This window comes from Apodemus sylvaticus, chromosome 23, assembly GCF_947179515.1.
Source record: "Apodemus sylvaticus chromosome 23, mApoSyl1.1, whole genome shotgun sequence".
NCBI classification, from domain to species: Eukaryota; Metazoa; Chordata; class Mammalia; order Rodentia; family Muridae; genus Apodemus; species Apodemus sylvaticus.
In genome coordinates this window covers 1,626,313-1,648,347 of record NC_067494.1, presented here as the reverse complement: position 1 = coordinate 1,648,347, position 22,035 = coordinate 1,626,313, and the positions used below count along the sequence as shown (strand labels likewise).

At 38.2% G+C, this 22,035-nt stretch overlaps 1 protein-coding gene across 1 annotated transcript in view; it reads right to left on the bottom strand.

Moving 5' to 3' along the window:
• Positions 1-22,035, bottom strand: part of Nkain2 (sodium/potassium transporting ATPase interacting 2) — a 750,666-nt gene that overhangs the window by 590,603 nt on the left and 138,028 nt on the right. Inside the window, exon 3 of the mRNA XM_052170051.1 lies at positions 19,571-19,651. Within this exon, the coding sequence (XP_052026011.1) occupies positions 19,571-19,651 (81 nt within the window). The remainder of the gene's footprint in view (positions 1-19,570; positions 19,652-22,035) is intronic.

Sequence of the window (22,035 nt, the reverse complement as noted above, 5' to 3'; positions counted from 1 at the left end):
AGCACTTGCAAATTGTATCACATTCATACATATATTTCAAATCAATGTTAAGGGATTTGATCATACAGGATATAATGTGAATGTCAGTAAGTGGCCAGTACACTATTTTTTAGAAACTAATGTCAAGATGCTTATCAAGATAATGTTGAAAATACCCCATGAATGGCCAGGATAGACACACATAAAAAATATTTTTGATCTTTTTTTGGATGAACCTGTAGACTAAAGGCTGAGTGTAAATATAAATTATAAAATGGCCACATACTTTTCCTTTATTACTTAAAGAAACACCCATGGAAAAAGCTAATGTGCATTAACTCACTCTCCTCACTTAACAAAGAATTTCTCATTATTCCTTTGGTAAAAAACATTTCTGTCAGAGTGGGCAATGAGTTCTACTTTTCTGTGATTTTTAATCACGTTTTAAGTTTAATTTTTCTCATAACATATCATCCCTTCTTATTAAGCATTTAATGAAAACTTCCAGAAATCATTTCTATTGGTCCTTCCTATCTGAAAGAAGAGTATAATTTCCCAACATTTTGTGGCTCTCCTTTACTCCATATGTAAGAAGTCATAGAGCATTGAGATATAGTTCTCACCTCAGTCCTGTCTTTACTGGCTTCTCTAAAGAATCTCATCCTTTCAGGAATGTTCATGCTGCATTGATGAGTACATCAATCATGATCAATCAGGACTCAAATCATGTCCACTGCTACAATCTCTATGAATTCTACAATATGTGGACTAAATTTTACTTGACTATACATTTCTGCATATCTAATGGACAATTCAAGCCCATAATATAAGACAACTACTTCCACACATGAACTCATTCTGTTTCCCCAGTTTGTCTTCGACTTTTCTATTTCAACACAATGAAGTAACAATTTGTAAATTTTCAGACTACAAAGCCAGAAGTCCATTTTTTGACAATTTCTTACGATGTACTCTGTTCAATACATTAGGAAATCTGTTTGTAATTAACCTCATAGAAAATTAACATTATTACCAGACAGACTTTTAGTTAATATTAACTTAAGTACTTTTCATTACCTCTAAACATACTCAATTCAATTCAACTGAATCTTCAACAATAATAAGCTTATTATTAAGCTGATTTTTCCTTTTGTGAGTCTAACCCTTGCCAGAGAATATATACATATATCATGGTACTTTAGAAGTATTTCATTTTGAAATGCATACTAAAATTAGCTTGAGAAAGTTAGGGGAAACAAATTCTCTGACTATACACTATATTTTATATTATTTCACCAAATATGGCAGTTTTAATCTACTCAACTGAAGGTTACTGCTTATATTTTCAAAATGTACATGTTTTCCTAAAGAGATCTCCTCAACATGAAGTAAACCTAGATTGCTTCTCTTTGAGGCATTAATCAATTAGGCAACCAACAATGATTTAAGGAATCCTGGTGATAGGGACTCTAGGGAATTACAAAGACTTGCATTTCCTCTGGGATTAGTAGACTTTTCAAGTTTGTGGACAGTTTCAGTAAAAAGAAATGTTGATCAAACAGATTCTGGTGATTGGAGGGGAGACATATGTCATATATGTACATTAGGATCCAATACTGCTACTTCATGTACTACCGTTTGGTTTTGTTTTGTTTTGTTTCTGTATTTAATCAATCCTGAGAAATATAACCTGAAACTCTCCTAGTAATAGAGTTAAGCAATGGTTAGAATGACATTAAATATGCTCTAATAGTGTGAAAACAAACCAAATTTTCTCCACTATCAATACCTTGAGTAATCAATTGTACTATGTGTGAAGACACCCTCTTTATGAGAGCACACACTTACCATGCAAAACACAGAAGTCTGAACTCCATTTGCATTCTTAGGAAACAAAGGGTAAGTTGAAGACTTAGAGAGCTGACTCATCCAGGATTAGAAGACTGAAGGGGGGGGGTGGTCCCAGTCCTGAGACCTCTGGCAGGAGCCCTCAGCTCAACTCTCTCTGCTTCTGGATCCAGATCAGCCTGGGCTGCAACACCACATCTCCAGGTCCTGCAAGAGGCAAGAGGGGCTTCCAGGCGGCCAGCAGGGAGAAGTAGGTGTGCTCTGGTGAATCCAGCAGGCCCCAGCGGGAGCCTTCGGGTGCCTGCTTTTGGATCTGAATAGCCAGGGCCACAGCACCCTGTCTCCAGGAAGTGCAGGAGACCTTGTGTACACCCAGAGCAGCACAGCTTGCTCCTGCAGCCCAGAGCTTGGGTGCCAGTCCTGAGGTCTCTGGCAGGAGCCCTCAGCTTAACTCTCTCTGCTTCCAGATCCAGATCAGCCTGGGCGGCAACACCACATCTCCAGGTCCTGCGGAGGCAAGAGCGGCTTCCGGGTGGCCAGCTGGGAGAAGTCGGTGTGCTCCTGTGAATCCAGCGGGCTCCAGCAGGAGCCTTCCGGTGTCTGCTTCCGGATCTGAACAGCCTGGGCAACAGCACCCTGTCTCCAGGCAGTGCAGGAGGTAAGCTGTGCACCAGAGGCCACCTGGGAAGGGGCAGCTTGCACTGGTGAGTCCAGCATTGACAAGACAAACTAATACCAGTGAGAACTAGATGGCAAAAGGCAAACGCAAGAATGTCACTAACAGAAATCAAGGCAATATGGCAACATCTGAACCCAATTCTCCTCTACCAGCATGTCCTGGATACCCCGTCACACCAGTAAAACAAGATTTGGATTTAAAATCACTGGTCATGATGCTGGTACAGGAACACATGAAGGACATACTTAAAGAAGTCCAGGAGGAAATGGATCAAAAGTTAGAAGCTCTTGCAAGGGAAACACAAAAATCATTGAAAGAAATCCAGGAGAATACAAAAGCCAATAATGAGGAAACGCAAAAAACACTTAAAGAAATACAGGAGAACTTTGGTCAACAGGCTGAGGTCATGAAAGAGGAAACACAAAAATCTCTTAAAGAATTACAGGAAAGCACAAACAAGCAAGTGAAGGAGCTAAGCAAAACCATCCAGGATCTAAAATCAGAAGTAGAAACAACTAAGAAAACTCAAATGGAGACAACTTTGGAGATAGAAAGCCTTGGGAAGAAATCAGGGGACAGAGATGCAAATATCAACAACAGAATACAAGAGATAAAAGAAAGAATCTCAGATGCTAAAGATTCCACAGAAACCATGGACTCAACAGTTAAAGAAAATGCAAAATGCAAAAAGCTTGTAACCCAAAATATCCAGGAAATCCAGGACACAATGAGAAGACCAAACCCACGGATTATAGGCATAGATGAGAGTGAAGATTTACAACTTAAAGGGCCAGCAAATATCTTCAATAAAATTATGGAAGAAAACTTCCCTAACCTAAAGAGAGAGATGCCCATGAATATACAAGAAGCCTACAGAACTCCAAACAGACTGGACCAGAACAGAAATACTTCCCGTCACATATTAATCAAAACACCAAATGTTCTAAACAAAGAAAGAATATTAAAGGCAGTAAGAGAAAAAGGCCAAGTAACATATAAAGGAAGACCTATCAGAATCACAGCAGACTTTTCATCTGAGACTATGAAGGCTAGAAGGTCCTGGGCAGATCTCATGCAGACTCTAAGAGAACACAAATGCCAGCCAATACTACTATATCCAGCAAAACTCTCAATCACCGTAGATGGAGAAACTAAGATATTTCATGACAAAATCAAGTTTACCCAATATCTATCCACAAACCCAGCCCTACAAAGGATAATAGGAGGAAAACAGCAATACAAGGAGGGAAACTTCACCCTAGAAAATGCAAGATAGTAACCTTTCATCAAACCCAAAAGAAATTAAGCAATCAAATTTAAAAAATAACATCAAAAATGACAGGAAGTAACAATCACTATTCCTTAATATCTCTTAACATCAATGGACTTAATGCCCCAATAAAAAGACACAGACAAACTGACTGGATACGTAAACAGGACCCTACATTTTGCTGCTTACAGAAACACACCTCAGGGTCAAAGACAAACACTACCTTAGAGTAAAAGGCTGGAAGACAATTTTACAAGCAAATGGTCTCAGGAAATAAGCTGGAGTAGCCATTTTAATATCAGATAAAATTGACTTTCAACCCAAAGTCATCAAAAGAGACTCTGAGGGACACTTCTTGCTGGTCAAAGGAAAAATACAACAAGAAGAACTCTCAATCCTGAACATCTATGCTCCAAATGCAAGGGCACCCTCTTTCATAAAAGAAACTTTATTAAAACTCAAAGCACACATTGCACCTAACACAATAATTGTGGGTGACTTCAACACTGCACTTTCCTCAATGGACCGATCAGGAAAACAGAAACTAAACAGGGAACAATGAAACTAATTGAAGCTTTGGACCAATTAGATTTAACAGATTATATATATATATATATATATATATATATATATATATATATATAGAACATTCTATCCTAAAGCAAAAGAATATACCTTTTTCTCAGCACCTCATGGTACCTTCTCCAAAATCGACCATATAATTGGTCACAAGACAGACCTCAACAAATATAAGAAGATCGAACTAATCCCATGCCTCCTATCAGATCATTATGGAGTAAAAGTGGTCTTCAATAGCAACAAAAACAACAGAAAACCCACATGCACGTGGAAACTGAACAATATTCTACTCAATGATACCTTGGTCAAGGAAGAAATAAAGAAAAAATTAAAGAATTTTTAGAACACAATGAAAAGGAAGACACAACATACCCAAATCTATGGGACACAATGAAAGCAGTGCTAAGAGGAAATCTCATAGCCCTGAGTGCCTCTGGAGAGAGCATACATTACCAGCTTAATGACACACCTGAAAGCCCTGGAACAAAAAAAAAAGCTATTTCACCCAGGAGGAGTAGAAAGAAGGCAGGAAATCATCAAACTCAGGACCAAAATCAATCAAGTAGAAACAAAGAGAACCATACAAAGAATCAACAAAACCAGGAGCTGGTTCTTTGAGAAAATCAACAAGATAGATAAACTCTTAGCCAGACTGACCAAAGGGCACAGAGAAAGTATCCAAATTAACAAACTTAGAAATGAAAAGGGAGATATAACAACGGAAACTGAGGAAATCCAAAAAATCATCAGATCCCACTACAAGAGCCTGTACTCAACACAACTGGAGAATCTGGAGGAAATGGACAATTTCCTTGACAGATACCAAATACCAAAATTAAATCAGGACCAACTAGACCATCTAAACAGTCCCATAATGCCTAAAGAAATAGAAGGAGTCATAGACAGTCTTCCAACCAAAAAAAGCACAGGACCAGATTGTTTCAGTGCAGAATTCTATCAGACCTTCAAAGAAGAGTTAACACCAATACTCTTCAAACTATTCCACAAAATAGAAAAAGAAGGAACACTACCCAATTCCTTCTACGAAGCCACAATTACGCTGATACCAAAACCACACAAAGATCCAACAAAGAAAGAGAACTTCAGACCAATTTCCCTTATGAACATCGATGCAAAAATACTCAATAAAATTCTTGCCAACCGAATCCAAGAACACATCAAAATGATCATCCACCATGATCAAGTAGGCTTTATCCCGGGAATGCAGGGTTGGTTCAATATACGGAAATCCATCAATGCAATCCACTACATAAACAAACTCAAAGAAAAAAAACCACATGGTCATTTCATTGGATGCTGAAAAAGCATTTGACAAAATTCAGCATCCTTTCATGCTTATAGCCTTGGAGAGAACAGGAATTCAAGGTCCATACCTAAACATAGTAAAAGCAATATACAGCAAACCAGTAGCCAGCATCAAACTAAATGGTGAGAAACTTGAAGCAATCCCACTGAAATCAGGGAACAGACAAGGCTGCCCCCTTTCTCCTTATCTTTTCAATATTGTACTTGAGGTACTAGCTCGGGCAATTCGACAACATAAGGAGGTCAAAGGGATACAAATTGGAAAGGAAGAAGTCAAACTATTATTATTTGCAGACAACATGATAGTCTACCTAAGTGACCCAAAAAACTCCACTAGAGAGCTCCTACAGCTGATAAACAACTTCAGCAAAGTGGCAGGTTATAAAATCAACTCAAGCAAATCAGTGGCCTTCCTATACTCAAAGGATAAGCAGGCTGAGAAAGAAATTAGGGAAATGACCCCCTTCACAATAGCCACACACAGTATAAAGTATCTTGGGGTGACTCTTACCAAACATGTGAAAAATCTGTATGACAAGAACTTCAAGACACTGAAGAAGGAAATGGAAGAAGACCTCAAAAAATGGGAAAACCTCCCATGCTCATGGATCGGTAGAATCAATATAGTTAAAATGGCCATTTTGCTAAAAGCAATATACAGATTCAATGCAATACCCATCAAAACCCCAACTCAATTCTTCACAGAGTTAGAAAGAGCAATTATCAAATTCAGCTGGAACAACAAAAAACCCAGGATAGCTAAAACTATTCTCAGCAATAAAAGAAAGTCTGGGGGAATCAGTATCCCTGACCTCAAGCAATACTACAGAGCAATAGTGTTAAAAACTGCATGGTATTTGTACAGTGACAGGCATGAGGATCAATGGAACAGGATTGAAGATCCAGAAATGAACCCACACACCTATGGCCACTTGATCCTCGACAAAGAGGCTGAAAACATCCAATGGAAAAAAGATAGCCTTTTCAACAAATGGTGCTGGTTCAACTGGAGGTCAGCATGCAGAAGAATGCGAATTGATCCATCCTTGTCTCCTTGTACTAAGCTCAAATCCAAATGGATCAAGGACCTCCACATAAAGCCAGACACTCTGAAGCTAATAGAAAAGAAACTGGGGAAGACCCTTGAGGACATCGGTACAGGGAGAAAGTTTCTGAACAGAACACCAATATCGTACGCTCTAAGAGCAAGAATTGACAAATGGGACCTCATAAAATTACAAAGTTTCTGTAAGGCAAAGGACACCATCAAGAGGACAAATCGGCAACCAACAAATTGGGAAAAGATCTTCACCAATCCTACATCAGATAGAGGGCTAATATTCAATATATATAAAGAACTCAAAAAGTTAGACTGCAGAAAACCAAACAACCCTATTAAAAATGAGGTACAGATTTAAACAAAGAATCCTCACCTGAAGAACTTCGGATGGCAGAGAAGCATCTTAAAAAATGCTCAACTTCATTAGTCATTAGGGAAATATAAATCAAAACAACCCTGAGATTTCATCTTACACCAGTCAGAATGGCTAAGATTAAAAATTCAGGAGACAGCAGGTGTTGGAGAGGGTGTGGCGAAAGAGGAACACTCCTCCACTGCTGGTGGAGTTGCAAATTGGTACAACCACTCTGGAAACCAGTCTGGCGGTTTCTCAGAAAACTGGGCACCTCACTTCCAGAAGATCCTGCTATACCACTCCTGGGCATATACCCAGAAGACTCCCCACCATGTAATAAGGATACATGCTCTACTATGTTCATAGCAGCCCTATTTATAATTGCCAGATGCTGGAAAGAACCCAGATATCCCTCAACAGAAGAGTAGATGCAAAAAATGTGGTATATATACACAATGGAGTACTATTCAGCCATTAGAAACAATGACTTAATGAAATTCTTAGGCAAATGGATGGAGCTAGAGAACATCATACTAAGTGAGGTAACCCAGACTCAAAAGGTGAATCATGGTATGCACTCACTAATAAGTGGATATTTACCTAGAAAACTGGAATACCCAAAACATAATCCACACATCAAATGAGGTACAAGAACAAAGGAGGAGTGGCCCCTGGTTCTGGAAAGACTCAGTGAAGCAGTATTCGGCAAAACCAGAATGGGGAAGAGGAAAGGGGTGGGTGGGAGGACGGGGGAAGAGAAGGGGGCTTACGGGACTTTCGGGGAGTGGGGGGCTAGAAAAGAGGAAATCATTTGAAATGTAAATAAAAAATTATATCGAGTAAAAAAAAAAAAGACTGAAGCGTCCGACTCTATCCTCATCATTTCATGAAGAACTAATAGTTTTTTTATATAGCATGCATCATTATTTCTATTGGTTAATATTCTGCTTCCTTTGCTTTCAAATCAATGCTTCTAGCTTTACATGCCTTGTGGGATAACTTAAAGAGAAAAATGTTGCCCAGCAGCACTAATTATTTGGCTACTTGGCAATATTGAACTCAGCTATCTTTTCTCCCCTTCCTCCTCATTGAGAATAAAGGAAATAAGAAGCCAAAAAGACAAGAAGGATTGAATTCATTACACAACACACTATGCCGCTGCTGTTAATATACTGTATAAATGCATTAAAAACTAAATAATGTGGAGGCTTTGAGTGTGAAAACTGCTTAGTGTATTTAATTGTATTCATAAAATCAAAGTGCAGAAACTCAAGTACATCTGTTCTGTAGGCTCCTGATAAACCTGGCTTAGCAGGTACTCCCCGAGGGGGTTCACACTTCCACAGAGTGCCTGGATGGTTGCAGATATGATCAGGATGAAAGTCAGAGCACACCAAAGTGTGATATTGGCACTTCTCTCCGGACTAATTGAGTGCACGACATTCAGTTTCACTGGGAATTCAAATAAAAGGTTTGAAGACCTGTCACTAGAGATTACCCATCATCACTTAGAAGGAAAAGTGTCCCCATGGTATGAATGCAGCCACACTGTTATAGACAGACTAGTTTTTGTGCAAGGAAGATATCACAATTCTTCAAATACTCCACATTTCTTAAGTGTAATATATTACACAAGTAAGTGTGAAAACCCTGGAGTCCTGCAGTTATCATCAGCCTCATTCTTTTAGCAGGTTATGTGCTAATGAAAAAAAAGTTAATTATATCCTATAAATGACTGTTTATTGCTAAGAGGTCCCCCTTATTTTACTCTTCAAAGCTTTGCTTCTAATTTCAATGGATTGCATATACATTTTTTTTTCATTATGAAAACATAAACCATGAGGAGGTGAGGGAAATTACTCTATAAGAATTTTGCTGAAACATAAGATAGCCCAAATATTTCAAAATTTCTTTGTGCAATGGTCAACCATCAAAGAGTTAAATATGCTTATTTTCCTTGTATTGCTTTGGGACTAATAATTTACTAAACATTGCTCCCTGGCTACTTTTGCTGTACAGAACTACTAATACAAAGTTTTAAGTGCATTTTCAATGTAAATTTTAAGTACAGGGTAAAGCAGAGTAAGATTTTATTTCCATATTGAAAGAATGCAAAAATAGTCACTTATTCTGATGTTCATTGCCAGACAATCTCCACGGCCACAGCAGAGAATGGATTATTCTGTTCTTTATTATTCCTTGAATTGTGCTTATGTTTAATTCTTCCCAGTTCATAAAAACATCAATTGTCTCTGCATTGAGAGTGGCACTCTGCCGTTTAAAGTTCATTTCAAATTTGCCAATTGCAATTAGTTTTCCATGTGATTTTGCTTCAAACTCACATTTGGGTGACAGTTTATAATGAGCAGGGTCAGATTCCTAAGGTTTTCACAGACTGAGTGCACACTAGGAAAATGAATGGGCCATGTTGCTGGATATGATTGTAGGAAAAATCTGGGAGCTATTTAATGACCTCAAGGCTTACAGAGGCCACACAGATAATTATCACAGAGACTAAGCACCTTGGTGTTTTCAAATTTGAAAAAAAAATGCAGTGATTTTCAGTTTATTTATCTCAATTTTTTTATTTAAATTAAATCCCCCACACACAATAATGAAGGATTTCATGTACATACATGCAGCTATGTTCCCAGGTTTTTTATATGAGCTCTTAAGGCTCAACAAGCTGTCTCATCAGGTAAAGGAACTTTGCTCAAATGCCAGGGAGTATGATTTCAAACTCTTGAATGCATACTAAATTAAGGAGAAGTAGATTCCATAGGTTCTTAAGAGTAAGAGCATTGCGTGCAAGCTTGAGGACCCAGATTGAATATAGTACCTTTGTACCTGTAGAGATGGTCTGTAGAACAAACTCAAAACCCATGTTTGCAGATAAAATGCTCTTATGTTTAGGGTCCCTAAACCCTGAAACATGGAATTTTCAGTGCAAATATATCCTTACAAATTTATTCACATATTATCCCATATATCTGGAAACAGAAGATTTATAAAAACTTAACTTTTAATTTGTACCTATGATGAGAGCTATCATTCTGTATAATCTTTATAAAGTAGGCTTTTGTGGCAAATAGGGTTGGCAAGTTTGGGTAGGTTTTCTTTTCATTGTGAAAAAGTCTGTCTCAGAAATGTACTGACTTTAATTGCTTTCACAGTACATTTGCAAATGTTTCTCTGTGGATGAATGACATTTTCATCACTTAATAGACAATTAATGTTGTCTCAGAAAGGACACCGAAAGAGTATAGGTTTGAAAAAAATCTTCTCAAAGTCTAAACAATAAATAGTAGTTTGAAGTCAAAGTGTTTGATCTATAAGAGAAAATAAAGGTTTAGTGACAGATTTGAATGAACGGGTCAAACCATCCAAGAACGCTTCCAGAGAGATAGAGGAACTCGGAGGAGGAGTATTGAGATAAGGGCTGTTATTTGTTTGTTCAATTTTGCTATTTTTGAGAAAGGTCTTAAGTACAGTGCAGCCTTCAATTTCCTTTGCAGCTGAGGCTGGCTAGGAGCCCATAATTGCCTTTACTTCCAAAGTATGGAGAGTACGGCCATGAATTAGGATGCTTAGACACGTCATAGTTTTGAATGAACAACATAGTACTTTTCAGAAGCAATTGATTCAGTGTTCTGAGGCATCATATTGAGCTGTACTACACAGAATGGATACTCATGGGAGGCAAATCTACACCTGGAGACAATTCTACCTTTCCTTTCTAGCAGGTCATGCTGTCTTTATTTCTCATAGGAAGAAGGTTATAGCAATAGTGGTCATATGGGATACATAAGAGTCATTTTCAAGAAACTGTTTTGAAGGCCAAAAGGTTTTGCAAAGGAGCTCACCAGCTAGACTACTACTCCGAACACCCCACAGACTGAAGTCTTCCTAGAGTTCTGCTGCATGCCGGGAAGCAGGTAAGAGACCCTCCCAAATAACCAACTACAACATCTGGGAACTCCAAGGAACTCAGTGGACTCAGGACCCATCACCCCTCCTCCACACCAAATTCCACTCCCCTTCTGGCTTGTGCCTTCCACAGGGGCAGATAACTAGCTTGTTTGCTCTCTGAAGACCTAACAATCTGAAGACCTCCCAAGAATTTTGGTGCAAGCAGGGTAGGAGACACCACAGTCTGAAGGCCTACAAAGAAAACTGCTATACACAGGGCAAACGCTTGTTTGCTCCTCTGAAGGCCCCATAGTTTGAAGGTCTCCCAGGAGATCTGCTACAGCCAAGGACACAGATCTCCTAGTAGTCCTGAAGCAACACAGGGACATAGGAGGCAGGCTTCAGACAGAGACACTCAGGTGAGCTAACAACACCAGAGATAACTTCATGTTGAGAGGCAAAAACAAGGCCATAAGCAACAGAAGCCAATATTCTTTGGAATCATCAGAACCCAGTTCTCTTACAACAGCAAGCCCTGGATACACCAACACATCTGAAAATGAGGATGCTGACCTAAAATCCTATTTCATGAAAATAACAGAGTCTTTTGAGGAGTATATAAATAATTCACTGATAGCAATACAGGAAAACAGGTAAATAGGTAAAAGCCCTTAAAGTGGAAACAAAATGAAACCCCTAAAGACAAACCCCTAAAACACAATGAAATGGGTGAAGGAATTGGACAAAGTAGAACAAGACCTAAAAGTGGAAGTAGAAATAATAAAGAAAACATAAATGCAGGCAACCCTGGAAATGGAAACCTATGAAAGAGGTTAGGACCTACAGATATAAGCATCACCACCAAATACAATAGATAGAAGAGAGGATCTCAGGTGTAGAAGATAACTTAGCAGATATTCACATAACAGCCAATGAAAATTCAAAGCAAAAATCTCCTAATCCAAAACATCCAGGAAATCCAGAACACAATGAAAAGACAAAAACTAAGAATAATATGAATAGAAGAGACCAAAGACTCCCAGCTAAAAGGATAAAAAAAATCTTGAAAAAAATCATAGGTGCTTCTCAGACACGATAGATATTTCTCCATTGAGAATTCTTTATTTAGCTCTGTACCCCATTTTCAGTAAGTTTATTTGATGCTCTGGAGTCTAAATCTGGAGTCTGAGTTCTGGAGTCTGAGTTCTTTGTATATATTGGATATTAGCCCTCTATTGGATATTAGCCCTCTATTGGATGTAGGATTGGTAAAGCTCTTTTCCCAATCTGTTGGTTGCCATTTTGTCCTATTGACAATGTCATTTGCTTTACAGAAGCAATTTTATGAGGTCCCATTTATCTAGTACTGATCATAGAGCATAAGCCATTGGTGTTCTGATCAGGAAAATTTCTCCTGTAACCATGTGTTTGAGGCTCTTCCCCACCTTCGCATCTATTAGTTTCAGTGTATTTTCTTTTACATGGAGGTCCTTGATTGATTTGGACTTTGTAAAAGGAGATAAAAATGGATCGATTTGATTCTTCTACATTCTGACCACCAGTTCAACCAGCACCATTTGTTGAAAATGCTGTCTTTTTTCCACTGGATGGGTTTAACTCCATTGTCAAACATCAAATGACCATAGGCGTGTAGCTTCATTTCTGGGTCTTCAATTCTATTCCATTTATCTTCCTGCCTGTCTCTGTACCAATGCCATATAGATTTTTTTTTTATCACTATTGATCTGTAATAGATCTTGAGGTCAGGGTTAATGATTCCCTCAGAAGTTCTTTTATTGTTGAGAATAATTTTCGCTATCCTGGGTTTATCCTTAGTCATCAGAGAAATGCAAATTAAAACAACCCTGAGATTCCTCACACCAGTTAGAATGGCTAAGATAAAAAACTCAGAAGACAGCAGATGCTGGTGAGGATGCAGTGATATACAGAGCATGAGGAAATTTAATAGAGGTATGTAGCAATGGGGGATGGGAAACTGGGGGTAGCCATGCAAAAGCCCCAGATGTCCGGAATGCAAGAGGCTCCTAGGAACAAATGGGGATGACATTAGCTGAAATACCCAACAAAGGGGATGGAGAACCAGTAGAGGCCATATCCAAAGGTTAGGCAAGGGGCCACCCACTCATCTCCAAATGTTTAACCCAGAACTGCTCCTTTCTAAAGGAAATACAACAAAGAGTGGAGCAGAGTCTGAAGAAAAGGTCTTCCAGAGACTGGCGATCCATCCCATATACAGACACCAAACCCATACACTATTGCTGATGCCAAGAAGTGCTTGATGACAAGAGACTGATACAGCTGTCTCCTGAGAGGTTCTCCCAGAGCCTGACAAGTACAGATGCAGATGCTCTCAATCTAACCTTGGACTGAGAAAGGGAACCCCCAATGGAGGAGAAAGGGAAAAGACTGAAAGAGCTGAAGGGGTTTATAACCCTATAGGAAGAACAGCAGTATCAACCAAACAAACACTCCAGAGATCTCAGGGACTAAACCACCAACCAAAGAGATGTGTATATGGAGGGAACCATGGCCCCAGCTGTATATGTAGCATAGGATGTCTTTACCTGGCATCAGTGGGAGGAGAGGTCCTTGGTCTTGTGAAGGCTCAATGGCCCAGTATGGGGAATGTCAGGGCCAGGAGGCAAGACTGGGTGGGTGCATGGGTAGTAGAGCATTCCCATAGAAGCAGGGGGAGGGGATGAGATAGGGGCTTTGCAGAAGGGAAACTGGGAAAGATGATAACATTTGAAACATAAATAAATTATATATATATGTATATATATATAGTATCATGTTGTTTTTCCACAGCCACAGAATAGTAACACATCAATGAAAGTAAAACTTAAAACCATATGGATCCAATATAATTTCCTATTAATATTTTCAAAATTAGTCATTTTCTTTGTTATAGCAGGTATTAACCCCAGGTTCTTTAGCCTGCCAAGTTAGCATTCTTCTCTGGGCTACATCCTTGTTTCATTTTATGGTTTTTATATTGAGACAATTTGTTTGCACAGGATAGTCTTGATATTGCCCTTGTTCTGAAACTCTCTCTTGTATCTGGGATTATAGGTGTGTATAGTTGTGGGGCAGTGAACTGTGGGTTAAAATCATGGCCATAGTCCAGTCAGGGCTTGGGCCACTGGGCAAGGCAGATGCTGCAGGGCGGGCCTCAGGCTGTGTGAAGGTCCAGGAGTGGGAAGTGCAATCTGAGGTCCCTGGGGAACCAGGGGAAGCTGGCTTTTGGGTCCTGGGCCTCATGGTTCTAGCTCTTGGACACCACAGATGATGCTGGATGCCGCAGAAGAGCTGAGAAAGGAGTGGGGGGGTGGGTCCCATGGGCGGCTTGGGCTGAAGGGAAAAGGACGGAGAGGAGAGCTCTGGTCAGGTCCCATGGGAATGAGAGTCCTTGGCTTGCTAAATCGGCTGCTTGGCTTGGTGGAGACATGGCTGAGATTTCAGGGAAGCCTCCTGCATGATAATAGACTCGGCTCTTTAGAGGAAGACCTGCTCCATTGCTTCAGCATGGAAGGCCCGGATGAAAAGAGGCAGTCTATGGTTTTAAAGTGTTTACTGTTGGTGGAGAGTTGAGATGAGTGAAAAGTATGGGCCAGCCATGGCCACATGGACAGAGGGGGGAAGGAATTTGGAGAGGGGGGGACGACGAAGGCAAGAGAGAAGCAAGAGTAAGAAAAGCAAGAGGAAGAGAGGAAGAGGATAGAGGAGGGGAAAGCAGCCCCTTTTATAGTAGTTCAGGTCTACCTGGCTATTGCCAGACAATTGTGGGGAGGAGCATACCTGACTGTTGCCAGGTAACTGTGGGGAGTGGAGTCCGGACAGAATACCAGGGCTTGGGGAATTGCCCTAAGTGATTGAGCTCAACCGGGGCCCAGGCTGCCTGTGCACAGCTCATTGCCCCACATATAGCCATGTCTTACATCAAGATGAGTATTAATTCTTGAAGAAACATTAATCTAAGTAATTTTCTGTAATGCATGTAGAAAGGAGAAAAGTATGCCATAATGTTATAGTAAAAAAAATTGATATAAGAATTGATATAACTGACCATACATATGAACATTGAACTCTCTTTAAATGAAAAATACATTCATTATAGACAAAGAAATTTTCCATCGATCTAGTATTTCATTTTTCTATCTACCACTGTTTGTAACCTTCAAATGTATGGCAGGTTTTAACTTCTTTCTTCCTGTTACAAAATAGAACAGTTTTATTCCTCAAAGATTGAGTTGGATATATTATTACCTGGCTGTTTCATGTGGCAACATTTAATAATAAATTATATATGTATCCTAGAAACAACTACAAAAGTTCTTAAAACATGAAAGCTTTACAGAAGTAGCTTCTAACTACTTCTGAAACACACATAAAAATTAGATATAATTGCATATTGTTGCTCAGCCATCATCAGCTAAATTTCTAATGCTGAATGAAATCTAACAGCTATGTCTCTGAAATTTATAATGTTGAGTGAAATCTAATAGCTATGTCTCTGCATCCTAAGTCTCATAGGCTTTCTGTCCTGAGTATAAACTAATACCCTTTTCTGCTTTCTCTATAAGTTTATTGTTTTATTCATGTAAAACATGACCACCACTGACCAATAATTCTCCTCAAAGAAGGCATGAGTGGGAACCTCAAAGCAGACATTTGAGCATGTGTGGTAACACACAACTGCAACTGGAGCAGGTTATAAAAATTTTAGTTTTGGAAAATTTGAGCATACCAATAAGTTCTTCCTACTGTATTACTATGAAAGTTATAGTCTCATCCCAGGTGATTAAATGAATAAATGAATCACCATAGTAAATGTGGTTTTTGTTCAGTTATGTACTTTGTTCCTAAAACTTACTACAGATTAAATCATATATCTTTCATCTTTTCGCAATAATTCAACTTAGTTGATGGACTGGATGAGTTTTCATTTCTATTTGAAATATGATAAGAGAATAATAATTGCCTTGTACACTTTATAAAATAAGAAAACTACACAAGAAAACTTCTCAAAACCACTAACACAATGGTCTTCATCACATTTAATGTCCAAAGGCAAATTCAAGTAGAGTTACTATATACAATGAATTGAAAATATATTTCTACTTGGTTTCTAAACAAAATATCAATTTCAATGATAACTCAAATAAAACCACATTATATGTAATTTGATGATATTTACTTAAGCACTATCATGTTAGCTAATAATATAAATAATGCAGTAATAGTTATTGTGGAAAGGATATTATATTGCTATGGCAATGTATATTTCTATTATATATCAACAGAAAATTTAGAAGACAGTTTATTTTAAAAAATAAATCTTGAGTCCATTAAAGATACATTTTATAACATACACATATAAATTTTAGTAATTTTGTTGTATTTTCATATCATTAACTATTTATACAAAGACCACCAAAGATCAAAGAGCTTTAGTCTCCCATAACATTTTATTGTAATCAGGTGGTTACTGATTGTAGACAATGAATTGGTTCATGATTGTATGTAGTTCAAAGCCACATGGAAAAATTTTTACTTAGAAAAATGAACTGAAATTCATTTTATATAATAGAACCCAAGTTTTGATCTCTACATAAGTAACTAATAATTGAGTTTCATTATTTCCTGCCAATATTTGTTGCAGTGCAATTGCCAATTTTCATACTTTATAGAAAAAAACATATCTCTCTTATTATACAACTCTCATTATATAAAAAGAATTCCATCTTTTATTCTATTTCTTGTATTTACTTATAACATTCAAGCAATGGAGCATTCATGTAGTGTATATACACATCTTAGTGTTTAGATTGTTGAAAAAGACAATGGTTCATGTGCTATAGACTGAATTCTATAGCAGTTTCAACATTTCTGGTTTTTCATGTACCTGTACATTTCAATCTTGAGTATTCCCTTCCCCCATCAATACTCCTCAATACGTGTGAGCTACTTAGAACAACTAAAGAATTAAATGTTATAATCACACCTTTCTCAAATTCCCCAATCAGAAAAGAAAACCCATAATAGATAACTACCGAATTTTGCCCTTTATGCTTTTATTTTTAGATTATTGGTTAAAAGGAAATGATTAAATCTTCATGTGTTCTTAAGTCTTAGCGTACAAGGAAAAAATGTGAAGAAAATACTACTAACTGCTTCATTGATAAATAGCTTAAATTCCTGTGAGAATAAGATCTCTCAGGCCTTTGGATTCCACTTACTTGGGCTATAGAGTTTTAGGATGTGTTCTCATAAAGGTTTAATGCTCTTGTTCAAAATATGAGATCCTAATTTCTCTTCTGTCCCTGCAGATACACATGGAAAGTTTGGTACTTTCAGAGAACATCTGTGTGCTCAGTTTCTTTCTGAACTCAGCTCTATGTTTTCATTTTTTAAAATTCTGGTCTGGGGAATCATTTAACTTTGTCAATACTCTACATACTTGGCTTACATTTTAAGGTGATTATTTTAAATGGAGAATACTGATAAATATCATGCTAGTATGGAATTTCTTTGAAGAAAGTGAATTAAAGAACAGCAGAGGTGTATAAATGGGAGGATAACCCAGGTCCCAGGAAAGGCATGCTGTCAGGTCCCTGGGAAGAATTCATTAGTGTTTCACATGAACAGCCAAAACAATTTTTCTCCATTGGCCATAGCCCCTTCCCAAATAGGCTGGCTGCTGCCACAGTATGCAGAGTAACTCTCTGGACAAGCCACAGAGTGGTCATTCAGTAGGCTAACTGAGGAATTCGCCCCAATCTGATCATGGAAGTTCCCTGTAGGTTCTCCCTCATCGCTTCCTTTCACACTCTTATTTTCTCTCTTTGTCCATTGAACCAAAATAATTCAAAGTAGTATCTACTTGATATAAAGCCACAGCACAGATTAAATGATAATTGAACACCAATAAGAATATTGAGTGTTTTGGTGAAATCCCAAATATAAATAAAAAATTTCCATCCCCACCCTGTTTCATTAGGACCAGATGTATACATCTAGGGAAGTGTTGTCTAGAGACTTTTTTCTTCAGAGTTCTTCATTTAAATATGTCAGTATCTTGCAGAGATTTGCTAGTGTGATAGTAATAGCAAAGAAAATGGCCATTTCTCTGTGTTTCAATATTAGCAATAAGAAAAACAAGTTGGAAATTCTCCCCAGAGTCAAAATTCACTTAAAATTACCTTATTTGACTTATGTTGTTAACTGTATGCCAATAGTTACTCAAACTACATTATTTCAATAGTCAATAAATTCATGTTAGATTACAATGGTGCTTCTCACATGCATTGAACTTAGATATCATGAGGAAAACAATGAGAGCTTTACATGTTCTAGACTGTGTCAGAATAATGAGTTTATTTCTATTCATTTCTTAATAAGTTATTTCTTTCTGGTAACAGTTGATGAATTTAATTATTGTACTATGATTTGAGTTCCATCAGGAAAAATATTGTTGAATACAATAAAATGAAGTGATTTTAAAAATCTTAAAGGTATTTTTATCTTAAAAATATCCCATTATCCCCAAAGCTCTGAATACCCAAGATACAATTCACCAACAACATGACTTTCAAGAAGAAGGAAGGCCAAAGTGTGGGTGCTTTGATCCTTCTTAAAAAGGGGAACAAAATACTCACTGGAGCAAATATGGAGACAAAGTGCAGAGCAGAAACTGAAGGAAAGGCCATCCGGAGACTGTCCCACCTGGGGATTCATCCCAGAGACAGTCACCAAACTCTATTGTGGATGCTAAGAAATGCTTGCTGAAAGGAACCTGATATAGCTGTCTACTGAGAGGCCCTGCCAGAGCCTTACAAATAGAGTCAGATGTTTGCAGCCAACCATTGTACTGAGTGTGGGGTCCCCAATGGAAGAGTTACAGAAAGGACTAAAGAAGGTGAAGGGGCTTGCAACTCAATAGTAAGAACAACATCAACCAACCAGAACCCCCAGAGCTCCCAGGGACTAAGTCACCAACCAAGGAGTACATATAGCTCTGGCTGCATATGTAGCAGAGGACAGCCTTGTCAGGCATCAATGGGAGGAGAGGTCCTTGGTCCTATGAAGGTTTGATGGATGCCCAATATAGGGGAATCGAGGGCAGGGAGGTGGAAATGGGTGGGTGAGTGGAGGAACACCCTCATAGAATCAGGGGGAAAGGGTATAGGAGAGGGGGTTTCCAGGAGAGGGAGAAGCCAGGTAAGGGAATAACATTTGAAAGGTAAATAAATTAAAATTAAAAAAATAATAATCATAAACATTAGAAATCTCTCATGGTCTTGTAGATGAGTAGTGTTGTAATTTAAGTCTCACATTAGTTTTGCTAAAAAGCACAAATCACATCTTTGTGATGTACCAAATGTAACTTTGTCTATTGAAGCACAGAGGTAAAAATGAGGACACCCTTCACATTACCTTCACTCAAAGCATCTAGAAAACAGATGCCAGGCGGGACTTGGTCTTATTTAGGAAGAGATTCATTAACACAGGAATGCTAACTTAGGAAATCAGATGGTAAATTACCTTTGAGAGATCTCCAGCCTCCAAGTAGAAGCAGATAACAAAGACATTCCAGGTCACCCAGAGGACTAGCCAGACAGCATACTGTAGAAAGCAAGGGAAAAAAGCAGAATTATTGGAATTAGCTTAGGCAGAGGTAGATAGATCTTGAATTTCTGAACATTCTAATGATTAAATTAGTGAAAAAAAACTAGATGTTGTTTCCATCTAAAGAGGAGGCTTAGATATTTCTCACTCTTAGTTTCTTATAAGGTTTTAGGGTCTTATAGATCATAAAATACTGAAAGATAATTTTTAGGTTTTTAAAACAGAAGAAATAACATTGCCCATTTTGAGGTAGTAGGTTTTCGGTTTAAAAACATGGAGAGAAGTAGATGCTCCAGTGGACACTCTAAATATGTAAAAAGATGTCAAAACAAAACATTTTAGATAGTGAAGATACCATTTTAGTTGCTATGCAAGCTTTCTTCAAGTTATAGTTATTTCCTATGTAAACATCCTCATATCTGTGAGTACAGAAAGAATATCTTGTGTATTGTGTGGTTGCCTCCTCTGTCAATTAAAAGAAAGAAAAACCTATGGCCTATAGGAAAGGGTAGCAGAGAAGGTGGGACATCTAGGAGATAGAAAAGAATTCTGGGAGATTCAACAGGAAGATGTGATAAGATGTATGTATGCATGGTAACTGAGCACAGGTAATCAGCTACATGGCAGAATATAGGTTAAAGTAAATGAGTTATTTTAAGTATGATCAAATAAGAGAAAAGCCTAGCAATATGGCCAAGGTATTTTAAAATATACCTTGAGTCTGAGTCTTATTTCTAGGAACAGGGGGTCTGGGAGGAAGAACCAGACATAACTTCTACATGTGTCTCATATAGTCAGCTCATTATTTTTCTCTTTTTTCTTCATTTCATTCTCTTTTTCTCACTTCTTTCTTCATCTCCTTACATTATCCTCTCCCAATACCTATGACATAGTAGTAACCACCTAGCAATTATGCCTAATTTCATTTTCTTGTTTACTTGGTTCATATTCTGCAATGGTTCCAATCATCCTATCAAACAAATTATTTTAAACATGTAGAAGTCAATATCCAAGAATAACACTGCAAATAACAAAGACCAAAAATAAATTACTCATGAATTCATGTCAAATGAGGAAGATGGTTACTGTAGAATATTTTATCACACTGTGAACGCTGGAATTGTGCTGTTTGTGGGAAAAATCTGTTTCTAGTTGTGGTGTGGCTCATCCAATTCAAGTGTTGCTTATTGTAAACAGGATTAAATAAAACAAATCATAGTTCAAGAGACCAGGAAAACAACCATCTGACAGGGAACAAACACAGGGGAAAAAAAGAAAACAAAGAATAAGAGGTAGTCAGAAGGACAGATAGAGAGACACTCAGGAAATCGAAAGAAGGGACACCAAGTTTGTGGGGTTTTTGAGATGGTGTGAAAAGGAGAGCTTCCTTTGTTTCTGTGTGTGATGTATTTTTTTATTGGGTACTTTATTTCTTTACATTTCAAATGTCATCCCTTTTCGAGATTTCTCCCCCAGAAACCCACTATCCCATCCCTCCTCTTCCTGCTTCTATGAGGGTTTGCTCTTAGCCACCCACCCACTCCCACCTCCTTGCCTTGGCAGCATTCCCCTGCACTGGGGCACTGAGCCTTCACAGGACGAAGGGCCTCTTCTCCCATTGATGCCTGGCAAGGCCATCCTTTGACACATATATGGTTGGAGCCATGGGTCCCTCCATGTGAGTCCTTGGTTGGTAGTTTAGACCCTGGGAGCTCTGGTTGGTTGATATTTTTGTTCTTTGATGAGGTTTCAAATCCCTTCAGCTCCTTCAGTCCTTTCTCTTAACTCTGAAGGAAAGCATCCCTTTGGGACATGGGCTGAGAAACAAGGACAGCTGGGTGCTTTCTTTGCCTCTCTGAGCTATCAGGCTTTCACCCCGGCATCTGGCTCCCCAGTCTTCATTAGTAAAACTGAATGACTCGATTGTTCTTAGAAACAGCAGATGGTTTTTAAAAGATGATTATCACATAGAAATCATTAATGTTTATGTAATGGGATTACAAAGAAGGAAGATGCAAATAATGCATAGTTTATCTTGAGATATAGAATATATAATTTTTTTTAAAAAAAGAGGTTAAATCTTCTTTAAGAAGTGAATCAAACTGACTTTCAGATTTAATAAGTCAAAATGTGGGAATTGACTGGAATGTTGTTATCAAGAAGAAACAGCAGGTGTGGGTTTTGCTTGGCAATTAAAATCACAGGGTATTATGATATTTCTAGTTAAGTAAACCCCATGACTCCCATCCCTTTAACAGGGAGTTTTATATCTTTATACTACAATTCAAGATCCCCCATGGTTTTGAACCATGCTACCTGTGACTCACTTATTTGAGCTCATTCTTGTTGGCTTGCTGGATTCCAAACTCACTGGTGACTTT